Source organism: Asterias rubens, chromosome 7, assembly GCF_902459465.1.
Source record: "Asterias rubens chromosome 7, eAstRub1.3, whole genome shotgun sequence".
Classification (NCBI taxonomy): Eukaryota; Metazoa; Echinodermata; class Asteroidea; order Forcipulatida; family Asteriidae; genus Asterias; species Asterias rubens.
Window position 1 is genome coordinate 8,397,358 of NC_047068.1, and position 17,063 is coordinate 8,414,420.

The window sequence follows — 17,063 nt, forward strand, 5'->3', positions numbered from 1 at the left end:
TGGGACACCACACACAATTAATTGAAACAAAATGGCAGCTAGCGGCAGCGGCGTCACTGCCGATAATAATCCCTTTTCCCGTTCGAGGTCGATGGAAAACAATTCAGATGTTAAAAAAGATGAAGATGGTTACCGGAAGAAGTATGTATCTCTTAAACACAAATGTGAGAGTATACAGCTGGTGAGTCTCATTTCTTGTTCAATAAATCCCGAGTGAGTGAGCGATGAACTGTATTTACTATTTAACCCGTTCTGGCTGTGTACTGTATGATGAGTCTCGTTAACCAGTTGAGTTATGGATTTGACTAGTGTAGTTAACTTAGGGCTAGGCACTTCAAATAACGGAAAAGTTCCGTATGGCGCCACCACTTTTTCATTAGATATGAAATAATTTAGTATCTAATTTACCTCAATGAGATATGTTAGGTTGACCGGGATTCGAACCCACACCCTGCACAACTGCCCTGATGACTTAGCAAACTAGTGTCAAATGCACTACTGGAAGTACTGAGCCAAGAAACTGTGATTTTTATTATTTGATAAAGCAAGTTAAATAAAGTTAATATTTATTTTTAAAAATGTTTTTTTTGTTATTTATTTGTTGTTATTTTTTAATATTTATATTTATTTAGTTTTTTTAAAAAAATTTTGGGGGTGGGGGGACTTCAGATCAAATTCACGAAAGTTATTTATTACTATAAATAGTATTAGGCCATGAAAATGAAAATGATAGATTTGCGATTTTGCGTCCACCGCCCGAAAGCTCTGAAAGCTACCGCCGAAAAATTTCATTATTGTCACAAAAAAAGACTCTGCATCACCAAAATTAATGTTCAAATCATCGAACAAGGGTAAAAGGTTATATTTACGCATTTTAGCAGTAGTACTATACAATGCAGACATTCCGCCGCGATCGTGATTGCGATTGCGATCGTTTTATTTGCAGTAAAACACGCATCTGCTGTCGTTCATCTGTCGAGCGCAATCAAAAATGAAAAAAAGCCTCACGTCATTTCAAAAATGCCTGGACGCAAATCTAAAATTTTCATTCTCATGGCCTTCTAATTATGTTCCAATGATGAGTAATTCTTTTTACAAATTCAGGTTAATTAAAAAACATAAACAAATTCAGTTCAAAAAGTGCTGAAATATATATACCTGAATTTCTAAAGAGATACAACACACAAATATTCATATAAACAATGTATTATTATACACAACACACAAAATTCAAGTGTGAAGAATCTCATGTTTGTTAATTTTATGCAAAACAATTTTTTGCTAAAGCTGTTGGTGCTGAAAAAGTACAGCATGCTGCATATGTGGTAATTTAAAGATGTTTCTGTGATGTCTGTATTATTTCTTGTTTTATGAAGGACAATGAGAAGTGCTTAAACAGACTGTATTATGTGAAGAAGGCAGTACGGAAGATGTCTAGAGAGAGAAGGTATAAGACTGAGTTTTATCTTCCAGTTATCATCATGTGTGACACTAGCTATACATTTTGTTTTTTATTGATAAAAAGTGTACTTTCATCAAATGTGCTAACCAACAGAATTCTGTGCTTACAGTATCTTTAAAGTGCAGTTGAGTTGACTGCTGAGTTATGTAGCCTGAATACAACAACCTTTACCGAATGGCTGTCAGATAACCAGACATTCTTCATGTATGTGGGGTGGGCAAGTGGGGAAAAAAACACAATGTGGGTGCTATTAAATAGGGGTTTTGATGTATCAAAGGGGGAGGGAGGGCAAGGCGTGGCAGGGGCAAGGGTTCTTTGCAAGGGGGCTGTTGCCACCCCTTCCTCTCTCCTGGTTACCCCAATGCCAATGGGTGCATTTTGTTACATTTGTTAAGAATTTAGTATATGACAATTGTGTCTTGTAGGTTTCTGACGACCAAACTGGACAAGTACGGTGACAACTACAAGAATGCTACTCTTACTCTGCCGATTGAGGTACGGTTGTAATGAAACAGTGAAACAGGGAAAAAATCAAACACTTTCGATCTTGGCTGTGCTACGAGGTCATAATAGATTGATGTGGCTGGCAGCTGAAGCCGCCCTTGCATGCCTGCTTCTCGAACACGTCGTTGTAGCCGCGTCCTTCGCAATTCAGCTCTAGCTGCGAGTAAGGATAATTAGCTCCCCAAAATTATTATTATTATAAGGCCATCGCAGGTTTGTCCATTGAAAAAAAATAAAGATAGAATAAAAAGGAGTGATAGCCATTTTGAAAGTTTGAAAATCACTTTTTATTCTACATCATACTCTTACTGTGTGTCAAATTCCATGCTTATATCATCAAAGGCACAATTTCTCCAAATATTTCTCAAATCTTCCCGACTACAAGGGAACTGAAACATTTCTCTTGATATTTTACAATATCTCAGGATGACTCCATGCTACAACTCCTAGGTATCAACAGCCCCATAGCACCAAGCTTCCCGGCGTCCCGTGGACTCGCTGGTCTCGTTACCAAATCGCAACGCAGCAAGTCATCCAGAGGACGCGCTGGACGCGTCGGCCGTGTAGGACGGCCAAGATTGATCTCTGAGATGACGTCACACGACAACCGTCCATCGGGTAGAGGTGGCAAGAGGAAGAGAATGCCATCTCAAAATAAGCAGGATAAAGAAAAAGGTGACTTATAATTTTTTTATTTTATTTATTAATTCTCATGACTTTAAATTTTAACCCTAAAGGACACGTCACACAGGACAAGTTTTTCAGGCAGCTTGGAAGCAACCACTTGCACTGTTAGCAAAAGGAACACTTCGGCAGTTCAAGAGACAATCTTCTATCCCCAAGAAAATGATGAGTAAACTGAAATGTGAATGGATTTGCTTATTGGGGATTGCCTGGAGCTTGTTGCCTGTACATTGCCTCATGTGACATGCAGTGTTGTAGATAGACCAATTTAAATTTGGTCCACCAAGGGCGAGCGGTTCAACTAAATTATTCATGTTTAGATATGGGGGAAATTTGTGCTGGGCAGCACAGTGTATTTTGCTCAGAGTGCTGGGCGAAATTTGTGAGTTCTGGGCAGGCCTGCCCGACACCGCCCACCGTGGCTACAAACAGTGTTGACATGGCCTTAAGACAAGCCTGGTCTGTCAGGTTGGGGTAGTGGCATCTGTCCTCTCCTTCCACCTCTAGGACCCAGGTTCAAATCCCACCTGCAGCACATTGCGGATTGGGTTTTCAGTGAATGCCTGCTGCATGGATTTTCACTGGAATAATTCTCTGGTGTTACCTCGCACATCTTAAACTAAAACTTCCTTGTCTTCTCTCCATTAGGTTTCTTGGCTAGTGTAGTGATTAAGTTCGCTTTTCTGAGAGTCCTTGGCCTAACAACAAGGGCCCAATTTCTTAGAGCTGCTTAGCACTAAAATTTGCTAAGCATGAAATTTCTTCCTAAAAACAGGGTTAACAGGGTTACCAACCAAATTTCCATTTGTTGCATATTGCTTGTTACTGGTATTCAGCTGTTGTTTGCTTATCCTGAAAGTCACGTGGAATTTTGTTTGGTAATCCTGTTTTTATCAAACCAAAAATTTCATGCTAAGCAAGTTCTTGTGCTTAGCAGCTCTATGAAATTGGGCCCAGAATAAATTAAATGAAATAGATAAAGTTGGCGAGCGCCATAATTTCAGCTTTAACAAGACGATGTTTCTCTCTGCAGATCCACTTGCCCCCAAGAAGCCGGCCAATGCCTTCTTGATGTTCTGTCAGACAGAGAGGCATACGATGCAGGGAGAATCATCTTCCAAGGATCCCGAAGGAGGCGACATGAGCCATCAAGAATTGACTCGCCAACTTGCTAAGAGGTGGAACTACCTGGAAGCAGGCGAGAAAGAGGTGGGCACTTGAAGAATGACTTGAAAAAATTTCTGCTTTGCAAGAATGAGTAGAGAACCAGTAAAAAACATACATTACATAGTATTTTGGCTGGAAACCTTTTTTTTCTAAGCAAGATTTTTCTCTGCTTAGCATTTTCGGAAAGAATTCCATATTCTGCGACCACTTTTCACTAATTTTTACAAAAAGAAATATCTCAATTGAGTAAATAAGATACTCGTTTAAGTTTTTCAAAATTGTCTTTTAGCTTCACAGCTCACTGCAATTTGGCCATGAACTGAGCATGTTGGATTGTCCCCCGATATTTAAAATTGCAGTCTTGGTATAAGATAGCCCATTCTGGAAGCGTCACTTCAACCCTTTTTAATTTTCTGCAACAATGTTTTGAGCCTCAAGTTGGTCACAATTTGATTTAAAAACTCCTCTAGGAGCACAACCCTAAGCCGGACAGCTACTTAAAAGTGAGGGGCTACACTAACCTGATTTTCACTATCAACCCAAATCAACTGCCACCAGGGGCAAATGCCTCCTACTCCTGCAGATGAAACAGGGTTACCCTCTTTACATTCCTTGAGGATGTAGGCATGGGAATCATCCACTCGGAGCGTGGCTGGTAGAGCAGATTGCACTGCCTTCCCACCTTTTTACAAAGCAATTAAGGTATAGTGCCTTGCTTAAGGACACAATTGTCAAGCAAATTAATAAATACTTTGTCATTACTTCTTTATCCAATCACAGACTTACTACACAATGTATGAACGTGACAAGGATAGATACCACAAAGAAATGAAGGAGTACATTCAGTCCAACAACCTTGATCCACCCATGGTGACGAACCCCACGCCACAACCCCAGACGGACACTGTCACAGCCACCACCAGGATCGGATCCGTCATGAACGGCCAAACTATCCCGAAAAAGGAGCCAGTTATTATCAAAAGTGAACCTATACCATTGAGTAGTTATAGATCAACTAGTTATGGCTCACCGACTTCCACACCGAAAACATTGACAACCACTTCTACCAATTCTGGGATGAACAGAGTCAAGAAACCCGAGGTAGCTGTTCAAGTCAAGAAGGAAGTGAAGATGGATAGTTTTCCTCCGAAGACAAAACCAATTCTTCAGCTTAAACCTGTCTTAGAAGGCGATGATCCGTATCATTTTGATGACGACTAGGCTAAGAATCAATCTCTTACTACTACTACTAGTAATAATAATAATAATAATAATAATAATAATAATAATAATAATAATAATAATAAAAATAATAATAATAATAATAATAATAATAATAATAATAATAATAATAATAATAATAATAATAATGATAATAATAATAATAATAATAATAATAATAATCTTGTTTCTCTGTAAATCAATGTGACCAAAGTGAGGCTAGAAGAAAAAGCAATCTGGCACTCTTCGGTGAAATGAGAATTAGAGCCATTTTGCGGTGTGGTATTATTATTTTTTTGGAACCTGGCTAAGATTGTAGCCAAGGCCTATTAGATAACCACAATATATGAAACAGATATTAACGCAAAATACTTGCCAAATATTGGGTATATTTTACTTGATGGGTACAGTGACTGAAGGCTCTTTGCAAAAAGTCTTAAGATAAATCTCAGTGCTTTGTGAAATCGACTCCTGGAGTTTGCAGGTTCAAATTTCCAGTAACCTTTACTGGTAAACTTGCGGTTGCAACCTTGTATAAATACCTTATGGGAGGAATTTCGGCTCTTAACCATTGTTATGGTCTTGATGTTTTGAAAAGTGTACTCTGTCTGTTTACAAGTAAAACAATTTTAATTGGGCCCAGTGAGAGTTTTGTTTTTTCCAAATATTTTGCTGAAGCACGGCTGGGCCTTTCTGCTGTTAAGAAATAATTGGTCAATCGGGATACAGAGTCAAAACGGCATCTTTCAAAAGGGAAACCATATTAAATTCTAATTTTTAATACCTTGATATTAGTGTTGTCACTAAGTGCCTTTTATTGACATTCCGAAAAAATTGTGAAATTAATCCTGCTGAATTGTGAATACATCTGGAATATTTTGTCTAATAAATTTTGAATTATTTAACTCTCAGAACAGCCGCTTGTGTAACCTTTTTTGCATCCTCCTTCCTTTCGCTGTGAACTTTGAATTGGTTACTTATCAATGGGCAATATTTTTCTTGAACGCATTTGCTTGATAATTTCGAAGCAACTAACAAGTGTCCATCAGCTGGGGTCAGATTTATTGTTGACACAAATAAAGCAACAAGGATCCCAATTTTATGGGTACGTTGAAACGATGGCATGTCCACCTTTAGAAACCCCTTTAAGCCATTATACACTTTCGGTACAGAAAACAAATAAAAATTCACAGATTTACAAATAATTTACAGGGTTTACAGAAGGTAATGGTGAAAGACTTCTTTTAAAAATATTGTTTCATGAAATGCTTTACTTTTTGAGAAAACATTAAAACAATATCAATTCTCGTTAGCGAGAATTACAGATTTATTTGAAACACGTCATGACACGGCGAAACGCGCGGAAACAAGAGTGGGTTTTCCCAATATTTTCTCCCGATTCCGATGACCCATTGAGCCTAAATTTTCCCAGGTTTGTTATTTTATGTATAAGTTGTGATACACGAAGTGTGGGACTTGGACAATACTGTTCACCGAAAGTGTATAATGGCTTTAAAGAGCTTCCGTGAGCAGTATCTTTTGCACTGGATAAGTAGATCAAAGAGCAGGATGTATTTATGTGGAAATAAAAAACAGTTTATTTTCTTCACCAGACATTTACATATATAAAAAATTAAAATAAAAACAATTTACAATTATGATGGTTTTCAAAGGTTTTAATTACAGATCTTGCTTCCCAAAGTCAGACGAAACAGATTATAGTTACCCATATTAAAACATAATTTTATAAGCTATTTTATTTTTTTTAATTTTTTATTTAACATATTCTATATATTGATAAATGTTATTTATGTATACATACACATTCTCTATTCTCTAAAAATTCATATTATGTTGGTTGTGTCTGTGCAAAAACGTTTTATCTCCTAAAAAAACGCTTTCATTAGGGGAAAGTTTGAAATTGTCAAAAGTTGTATCTTGCAAAAGAAAGCATGGATGAAGTATACGTCGAGATACGTTTTTGCATGGATCATTTTCCAGCAAGATGCAACGTTTTTGCACCATACACAACAATTTCTCCTTTAAAAAGGTTCATTTCATTTATACATATATTGCATTATAGGTGTCGCATTTTAATTTTATGACACATTTTACTGGAGGCTGCCGCTTGACTCTGTACAGGAGTAAGGCAGATACAGATAAAGCCTCAAATCCTGCAAGAACACACAACGATCTCACAATCACATGGTGGCATTTATGGATGATGTCCGGAGAATAAAGAATAGAGCATAGGCCTCCCGCAGTTAGAACTGCCCCATCCATAAAAGAAAAACCCAATTGTGTTTATGATCTGTTTCCTTCACTCTACTTACTGCAGTTTGTCAACAACAAAAAAAGAGAGAAAGTGCCAGTTACATCAATTTTTTTACCGTGTTTGTTCGATTTTCAATGGCACAGTCGAGAAACAATGCTGTGGTGCCTTCTGCAAAGTTCCAATACAAATTTACATTTTCCTCATTAGAATTGCCCCTTACCAGTGGAAAATTGCTGCGCCCCTTCCAGATCATAGTTCAAGGCCTAGTATGAAAATATTAAGACAACTAGCAACGAGTTCCAATAAGAACCACAACAATGAGTGACATTTGACCATGTTTCTTCTTATGATCGTAAAGAAACAGTCCATACAAAAAGCACCAGTAGTAGTGTGTCAAATTCACCCACTATCGACATGTTTTGAAACCCCAGTCAGTGATTGTTGGATTTTGGTGTACTGTAAACCAAGAACAGACAGGCCTGGAATTTCATCTTTGAGAGGACCAATGCCACTTTCATTTTGCTAGAGGCACTTCCATCGGAAAGTCTTCAAAGTCCATTGCTTCCATGCAGTTCCATGCCTGGAACCTTCCGAGTCATTCAAAAGGCCCTGGGCAGTATGTATTTTGTTCTGGGCCTAATTTCATGGCTCTGCTTACTGCCAAATTCTGCCCTTGTGATCACCATTCTCAGCACTAACTGTGTAAGCAAAGAATGTCTTGTAACAACGAGTACGCACAGGCACAAGCAAAAATTCCCGACTAACCCATGAAATACACTTGACATAAAGGCAAACTTCCCTGCTTCAAGTACAGATTCTTTGCTTTTGGTAAGCACAGCCATGGAATTTGAACTTGAAAGAGGCAAATGTCCTAGTATGGATCACATTTTGGGCTTGAAGTTGTCCTTATCCTTCCTCAGCTTTTCCATGGTGGTAATAGCATCTGATGTGCCAGTATACTTCTGCACGGAGACCTCTCTGCAATAAATAAAAGAAAGTCTTATCATCAAATTTATCCACCTTGGTTACTTGCATTATACAAAGGTTGTATAATTTGTCCATATAAAATTATCACCATTTCCAAGGCAAAGACACTGGACACTATTGGTTATTGTCAAAGACCAGTCTTCTCACTTGCTGTATCTCAACCTAAGCATAAAATAACAAACCTGTGAAAATTTGAGCTCAATTGGTCGTTGAAGTTGCAAGATAATAATGGAAGAAAAAACACCCTTGTCACTCGAAGTTGTGTGCTTTCCGAAAACCAATTTAAATATTTTACCGAGAAATTACTTTCTCAAAACTATGTTACTTCAGAGGGAGCCGCTTCTCAAAATGTGTTATGCTATCAACATCACTCCATTGTTCGTTAGCAAGTAAGTATTTAGGCTAACAATTATTTTGAGTAAATACCAATAATGTCCAGTGCCTTTAATGTACTTTTACAATACTAATAAACAGTAGAGAGGCATTTATAATGACGCCTTCTGTAAAACAACCCATAACACCTCACAATACATGCTTAAAAACCTAGTAAATAAAAACACTTCAAGTAAAATTGAAAAAGCAGAAAGCAGCGAAGTAATTAACACAGATGCAAACTAAACTAAATGTAAAATGAAATACAAATTAAAGAAAACAAAATACCTAAAACTCATAGAGTAGACACATTTAAATTATAACTGCACTTAACCATAATTGCTTTATAAACAGTTGGGAAGTTGGTCCATTCTGTTCTAATAGACAGGATCCTAGTGGATGATATATCTATGCCTACATCCTCAAAGACTGTTAAGGGATAACAATGTTTCAGCCCCATGTGTCACAATTGTCCCTTGGCGACCCAAATCAGTTTAGTTCACCTTCGAATGGCTATCCTTTCTTCTTTTATGTTTAATCGCTGTGCTTAAGTGTCATGACTAGGATCTGAACCCACACTTTACTGGTTTTTTTTCACAGCAAATTATTCCAATCCTTCTTTGGCACCCTTTTGGGGGGAACAGTTTTAATTATTCTCTTACCCGACTCTCATGAAAGGATTGATTTTCTTCTCATCTCCAATGGTTGATGGAACCGTTGGAATCTCCTTAGCTCTCTGGGCCTGAATCATCAAGAATCAAATTCAAATTGAAAGTTAAACAAGAAAGAAGTTTGACAAAACACATTCATATCACTAGCCCAGTTTGAAGTTTGGCTGCCCCGCCGTTTTAGCGTCTTGAAACAATTTCCTTGAAATCCCCCGGAAGTTTCAAACTGAACAAGGTATGAGATTGATTGACTACTTGATTAAAAGCTCGCAGCAAACATCAGTAAATGTTAAAGACCAGTAGCAACACATAAACATGAAAAACAAGCATGTGAAAGTTTAAGCTCAAGTGATCATTGGAGTCACAAGAAAAAAGTTAACAAAAAACCTCACTGTTTTTGTTGTTTTCAATCATCAGATTTCGGATTCAAAGTATCGAAAGTAATTCTTTTATTAATTTCTCCCAAACTATAACATTTGTAACAAAAACCCATCAAGGGAAGTTTTGTCACCGTGTTACCACTTCCACCATGACCATCTCTATAGATATCTGCAAACCTGTGAACATTCATATTTCCAATCTTATGAATGATGTTAATGATATGCACACCTTTTCAGACAAACTGTGTTTTTTTTTATATACAAATATTTGATGAATGCGATTACTTACCATCGCCCATTCCATCTTCTTCTGTAAATCAATGTTTTCTGGTTCTACTGTTAGCGCATACCTCAAACTGCTTACTGTATACTCATGACCACAGTAGACATTCTACAAGAAATCATTCATAGTGAGAATTTTTTCACAATAATGTTTAATAAAAATTAAATAATATATAAAAGTCGTTTGTAATGCGTCAAATGATTATAAAATGTGACAAACTTATACGAAATTAGATAGACTAATCAGAGGTGTTCTAACTAGTGTTATATGCATTGAAACTGTTACATAACCAATGGGGGAAATAGGTTAAGTCAGAGAATAGACTCTAAAGTGTAGATTCATGAATACAATGTACTCGCCTGCGACTCGTACACTCTATTAGCGAATCTACACTTTATCGCCCATTCTCCTTAATGTATCTTACTGTTTCATTGGGAAGTTGTCCCAGCTCCTCAATCAATGCATGGTGCATCTGATCAGCCGTTCCTTCAAAGAACCTGCCACAGGCTGCTATGAACAGCGTATCCCCTGCAGGCAAACAGCATCAAAACCAGAGCCAATCTTACATTCAAGAAGTATAATAATAATTTGGGAGGCTAATCATCCTTACTCGCAGCTAAGAGCTGAACTGCGAAGGATGCAGTTACAATGTGTTCAAGAAGCAGGCATGCAAGGGTTACTTTGGCAGCCAGCCACATCAACCCATTATGACCACGAAGGACAGACCAGAGATCGAAAGTGCTTGACTTTCCCGAGGGAGGAAAACCGGATGGTCTGGAAAACATTCATGGCACAGCAGAGAACCAACGCACAACTCAACTCACATATGGCTTTGGCCGGGAATCGAACCAGGGTCACCTTGTAGAGAGCGCCTTACGCAGACATGCCAACCTCTGGGATCACAAAACTGTATTCTGAAACCCCAAAACCTGTATTTTGCATCAAAAACCTGTATTTTTTTTTAAACACGCGTAAACGTAGTTTTAAGCCCCAAGACAGGCAAAATAGAGAAGGTGTGAAGGGCAATTAAGTTATCAAACAGCCTAATTGAACCAGTAAATTAAAACTTGAAGAGAAAAGAAATAAAAAATACAAAAAATAAAAATAAAATAATAAATAAAATATTACACAAAAAATTAAAAATTGGGCAGAGGTTTCCCTATGGGTGGTTAACCCAATGGAACAGGTTTTGTATGAAAAAAAGATATTGATAAATCATATCTTAAAGACATTGATTAATCATATCCTATTTCATATAGAAACCCTTGTCAATTAATTAAATATCATTTTCTTTGTCAAAAGAAGACAAGTACAAAACAAAACCAATTTAATTTCAATGAAGAAGACAAAAAAAAAAAAAAATCATCCCAAAAAGTTTCGTTCAGTGTATTTGGGGGCATAGTTCTTAAATTTATCTAATAAAAATCTCTCTTCAGGCGCTCTATATCTTTTGTGTCTTTGTTTTGGCAAAAAATTCTTTTGCAAACTCGATTTGTCCGTTCACAAAACGACCGATACCATATAAGGGCATTTGACAACAGCGCCCTCTGTTGTTCAATGAATTGTGTTAGACGGGTTCCCTGTGAAATCGGGACTTCAGATAAACTGGCGTGTAGTAAGCAATGCAGGTTTGTGCAGGTTTGTGCAATGATGGATGCGAGGGAATCTCCGTTGCGCTCGCTCGATGTGTGGTGAAAGTTGAATAAGGAATACCCCCGTGGAATAATAGAGTTCACTGGATAATCATTATCGGCCGTAAGTAGTCGGCCGAAAACTTATTTGTGTCAATAAAAAAATATTGAACTTGAGTTAAAAAAGGGCACGACGGCCAACTGGGATAAAATTGTATTTTTGCGGTGGCGATGCTCAAACCGTATTTTTTTTTGCAAAACCCGTACACCCGTATTTTTTACAAAAACCCGTACGAAATACAGGAAAAACGTACTAGTTGGCATGTCTGCTTACGCACAAGCCAACCATGCCACCCATGGAAGTGATTCAAATCAAATAGTGAAACAATTAATATTAAAGTAGGACTTGAAACTTTGCATGATGGAGATACAATCTAGTAAGGTTTGCAGTAACTCCATGTACATGAGTAGGATTTGAAACTTTTGCATGGTGGAGACACAATCTAGTACGGTTTGCAGTAACACCATGAAAATGAATCTCTTACAAGTTTTTGTGGTTCTGAAACCAGGGCCCAATTTCATAGAGCTGCTTAGCACAAATTTTTAACCAAATTTTTAACCAAGATTAGCAACCAAATTTCCTCGTGAGATTCAGGATAAGCAAGCAACACCTGAAAACCAGTAACAGGCAAAATGCAAACAAGTAGAAGCTTTGTTGGTAATGATGTTTAAATTAAGGAAGAAGTTTCATGCAAAGCAAATTTTTGTGCTAAGCAGCTCTATGTACTTGGCCCTGACTGCTGGCTTTACATACCTGTAAATACAGTTGGATCACCGCCATCAGCTCCCGTCACAAAGTAACAGATGTGACCAGTCGTATGGCATGGAGTGAACATGCAGCGTACATTAAGAGAGCCGATCTGAAAATGACAACCAAACAGAAAGATGAAAATCTAGCAATTGTTATTATAATAATTTGGGACGCTCATTATCCTTACTCGCAGCTAAGCTGAATTGCGAAGGACGCGGCTACAACCGTTCGAGAAGCAGGCATGCAAGGGCGCCTTTGGCAGCCAGCCACATCAACCCATGATGACCAAGGAGCACAGCCAGAGACTGAAAGTTATATAAGTTGGAAATGAAACCAAGGATGCCTCCTAAGTGAACTTAACCACTAAAGCTTGCAAGACTGAGGAAACCTGTAAACAAGGACGCTTACTATTTGAACCAAAAGCACCAAGGTCAACCCTTACTCTTCCACAGTAATACAAATAGTTGAGGCGCCCCAACTGTAACACTCAAGTTGGGACGAGTCAAGAGTGTATAGTTGAGGCGATTGTCAAGTTGGGACGGAATATGCTTCACAATCGATCTCACAGTAGGAAGGTTTTTAAAAATTACATAATGACTATGAAAACTGCTTACGGTCAACTCGTCGGCATGTTTGACTTTCTTATTGAGAGCTCCAATCCTATCGTCTCCACCACACACAGTCAGTCCATCAATCAACTTGACTAGACTCTCATTGCCTCCTGCATGATCCCTGCAGATAAGAAAGAGGAGAGGGTCAAGAAGGAGACATGTCATCTTAGTTGCCAGATGGGCAACCTTATTGATTTTTGAGCTAGACTGGATGGTATTGATGATGTTGCATGATGCTGATCTCATATAAAGTATGTGAGCCAGTTTATATCTACGTCCTCAGACAGATGAAGGGCTTCAATACCACCATCAACTTGATGGTGAGAGAGTGGTGAGAGAGTGGGCAGTCAGCTATCATGTGGTGCATAGACTGGGGTTCACCACAATCACAAAGTACATGCACTAAGCACGCACAAAACTGGCAAGAACTATAAAAAAGGACTGTCCAAAAGTTTCCCATTATTGAGACACAATACACTTAGCTTATGGCTATGACATCATACCAATGATGGTGAGTTGTCAGCACCGTCTTTAATTTAACGTCTTCTTCCTTCACGGCATCAACTACCTATACAAAATACAAATCAAAATAACAATCATTTTAAAAGCTTTCCAAAAGTCACTACCAGAGTCACTACAGTCACTACTCTGGACCCAAGTTTTTTAAGTTGGCCTTGCACGCTAAACAGAAAAAAAGGTCCCCAGAATGTTTTTCACGTGGTGCTTATCTTTGGAATTTAAAGCCCTTCTACTTATACAATGACGAGGGGCGTTCTAAACAATTTTATCTTCATAATTTTTGTGAAAAAAAAAAAAAAGTTTAACTTTTAATATTGTGTGTGTAGGCCTTTTGGCTGCAATTTGCACAGATCCTTGGCACGCAATTTGTGCATTAAGTCTCCAACTTGTGTGTGGTTTAACGTCTGGTTATGAATGCACAAAATTAAGAAATTGTGATTCAGTAACTAGATGACAATACTTATTCTAGTAATATTGTGAAAACAGCGGTTAGCTTGGTAAGATTCGACCTCACAATCTTGTGATTGCAAGTCATGCAGCTGCAGTCTAACCAATTTGCCGTATCAGCATGCAATGCACATCGGCTTGAAACATTGGAATGGGAAAAACCCTGCTTCAATTCCTTTCTCGCCTACCCCCCCCCCAAATCTTTTTTTAGATGATCCTCCCATCTAGGAAACTTGGGAAACCCCACAGGGATAAACACCAAGCTGGTAACAGCCAATACAAACAAAACCTTTGAGTATGAATTGCACAAATCAAGAAATTGCTTTTCAGTACCTAAAAAACAATATTCTTCGTTGTGAAAACAGCGATAAGCTTGGTAGGATTGGAACCCGTAACCTTGTGATTGCCAGTCCTGAAATCCAACCACTGGACCACGGTGACCACATTGATTCTTGCCACTCACTTTCTCAGGATTAACCGGATCAACGATGGCTGCTTCTCTTGTCTTCTCATCAATAATGAGATACATGTAATTGTCCTTCAGCGCAGACAATATCTTGATCTTCATGCTTATCTGAGGGACGTCCACGGTCACCGAGTGATTGAAACGGATGCAGCTGGTTGCCTTGGGAACCAATGAGGGTCCAGACGCTTTAAGTACAGATGAAGCTTGATTGCAAAGCCGGCGACCTATGAAAGATGAGAGACCACAAAAACACTGCTACTACCACAACCATGATATTGTCCCTCGAGACAGAGCAGGGCTCTGACTTGGGATCATGACACAAGAACGGAGGGCTTGTTCGTATACACTAAAATAGTTTATCGGACCAGAATTGATTTCACAAGATGTACAAGATCAGAATCTAAATCTATTAAAATGAGTACAAACTTTTATACAAAGTTTAACATCATTTATTATTTAAACCGTTTTATTTGACCAACAAGCACCTCGAGTCTTTTATAATAGTTACAGCCATTGGACACTTTCGGTAAACAGTAATGTCCAAGAGCCCACACGTCGTGTACCACAACTTATATATAAAATAACAAACCTGTGGAAATTTAGGCTCAATCGGTCATCGGAGTTGGGAGAAAAAAACGGGAAAACCCAGCCTTGTTTCCGCACGTTCGAGAATTGAGTTTGTTTTAATGTTTTCTCAAAAAGTAAAGTGTTTCATGGAATAATATTTCAAGAGAAGTATTTCACCATTACCTTCTGTAAACCCTGTAAGTTATTTGTAAATCTGTGAACTTTTATTTTTGTTTCTGTTCTGAAAGTGTATAATGGCTTTAAGTCAGTAAGTAGAATAATCCCGATACAGCTCACGTAGGAAGCTAAAGTGGGATGGTGCATCGGTGACCTCATTGATCGACAATAAAAGAAATAAAAGAAAAAGAAAATGTTGTGGTGCATAGTTGCGATAACGCAACCCTCCTACCGTCGGAAGGAGGGTTACGTTACGCGTTATCGCAACATAGTGGTGCACTGTTTACAATTTCCCAAGGCCAGACTAGGTTTACAGCATCCAAGAGGCAGAGCTAGCCAAAGGTCGTAGAACTCTAACCGGTTGGAGTGCTGAGCTCATTGGGGAGCCTTATAGTTTCTATAAGTAGATGGCACCATGCCAAGGTACAGTGCACTAACTAAAGTAACGTAGCTTTAAAAATACCCTTCTCGGGGCTCACTCCTAAAACCTGAAGGTACAATCATGGAGGAATTGGAAGAGAAGGAGTTCGAACGACCTGCAAAACCGCAGAGTAACAAAAGAATACCCTGACAATGCCCTCGTCTGACCAGTGGAAAAAGATAGGAGACCTCCAGCTGGACGGCCGATTAACGAGCAGGATTAAGATCTCTTTGCACAGAAGGTGTGATACCGCTTCTCTGCACCGTTGCCTTCATGTAAAGTTGAATCATTGGAGACAAGAATTGTGAATACACACGTTTTCATTTACCGTTTGTGTTGTTTACATGGAAATATCATGGCATATTTTTACATTTTTAAGACTTTCCTCTCACTAGCGGTGGTTAAAAATTTGGGTTAAGCACACGAGGGTGGTTTGTATTGAATAGTGTTTTCTGATTAGGTGGGTGAAAGTGTACACAATTTTTATCAGTAATCAGGTCTCAAAAAAGTTTTTTTTTTCTGTACGACACAAGACACGGAAAAGTTTCCGTATGGCGCCACCACTTTTTCATTCGAAATAAAATAATATAGTATCTAATTTACCTGATTGATATATCCCTTTTTGTAAAAATGAGTGAAAAAGTGGTGGCGCCATACGGAAAATTATCAAATTTTTTTCTCGAAAACACAACTTGCTTGCTGTGCATGCTGTGGGTACCACCAGCAGAGACGAGTTCAAATGACAACCACAACAAATTATAACCTCTAGTTCATGCATTACCTGCAACTGGACCTCGAAGGAAGTGCAATCTGGAAGAAAACACCTGCAAACAGTGAGAGAGTTTGCCAGTTGTCACCCACATAATGTTGTGCAGGCGTACTATTGCATGTACTGCATGTACATGTGTGTAATGCATGTGTCAATGTGTGTGTCAGCATGTTGTCATTTCTTCTTATGGATAGAGGGCGCCCTCATCGAAGCCTTGTGTAAAAAAAAAAAAAGTTTCTTGACTGGTTCCTATAATTATTATTCATCCCCATATATATGGGGATGAATAATCATAGGAATTTTAAAACAGCACTTGTAATTGTATCAGGCATGAAAGTGTTTTAACCAGGTCTCGGGGGTTAGGTATGAACTAATCTCCATGACCTGTTTCTTGACAGTGATGGTTGTAGGAATTTTAAAATGGGGATGGATATAAAAAAATAAATGTAAGGTATGACAGTATTTTAAATTACCAGAGGCCAAGTATAATGTACTGGACCTGTTTATGAACACGAGGATGGATGTAGGAATTAATTTTAGAACAGAACTTGTAATAGTATAGGTCTACAAGGCATAAAAGTTCTTTTAAGTCACCAGGTCTTTGATGTTAGTATATATTTATTTACCAACCTCCAGGACCT

General features: G+C 38.3%; 2 protein-coding genes across 2 annotated transcripts; one reads left to right on the plus strand and one right to left on the minus strand.

Moving 5' to 3' along the window:
* Positions 1–33: 33 nt before the first annotated feature.
* LOC117292266 lies at positions 34–5,102 on the plus strand. Its single transcript, XM_033774260.1, has 6 exons — positions 34–181; positions 1,377–1,447; positions 1,888–1,957; positions 2,392–2,641; positions 3,684–3,859; positions 4,598–5,102. The coding sequence occupies exons 1-6, from the start codon at positions 92–94 to the stop codon at positions 5,036–5,038; spliced, it is 1,098 nt and encodes a 365-aa protein (XP_033630151.1). The 5' UTR covers positions 34–91; the 3' UTR covers positions 5,039–5,102.
* A 1,597-nt stretch (positions 5,103–6,699) lies between these two features.
* Positions 6,700–16,556, minus strand: LOC117292267 (hydroxyacylglutathione hydrolase, mitochondrial-like). Its single transcript, XM_033774261.1, has 9 exons — positions 16,435–16,556; positions 14,486–14,712; positions 13,560–13,624; positions 13,060–13,177; positions 12,449–12,554; positions 10,428–10,531; positions 10,010–10,111; positions 9,335–9,414; positions 6,700–8,291 (listed from the first exon to the last, which is right to left on the minus strand). Exons 1-9 carry the CDS (start codon positions 16,514–16,516, stop codon positions 8,195–8,197), a joined length of 981 nt encoding a protein of 326 aa, XP_033630152.1. The 5' UTR covers positions 16,517–16,556; the 3' UTR covers positions 6,700–8,194.
* Positions 16,557–17,063: the final 507 nt, after the last annotated feature.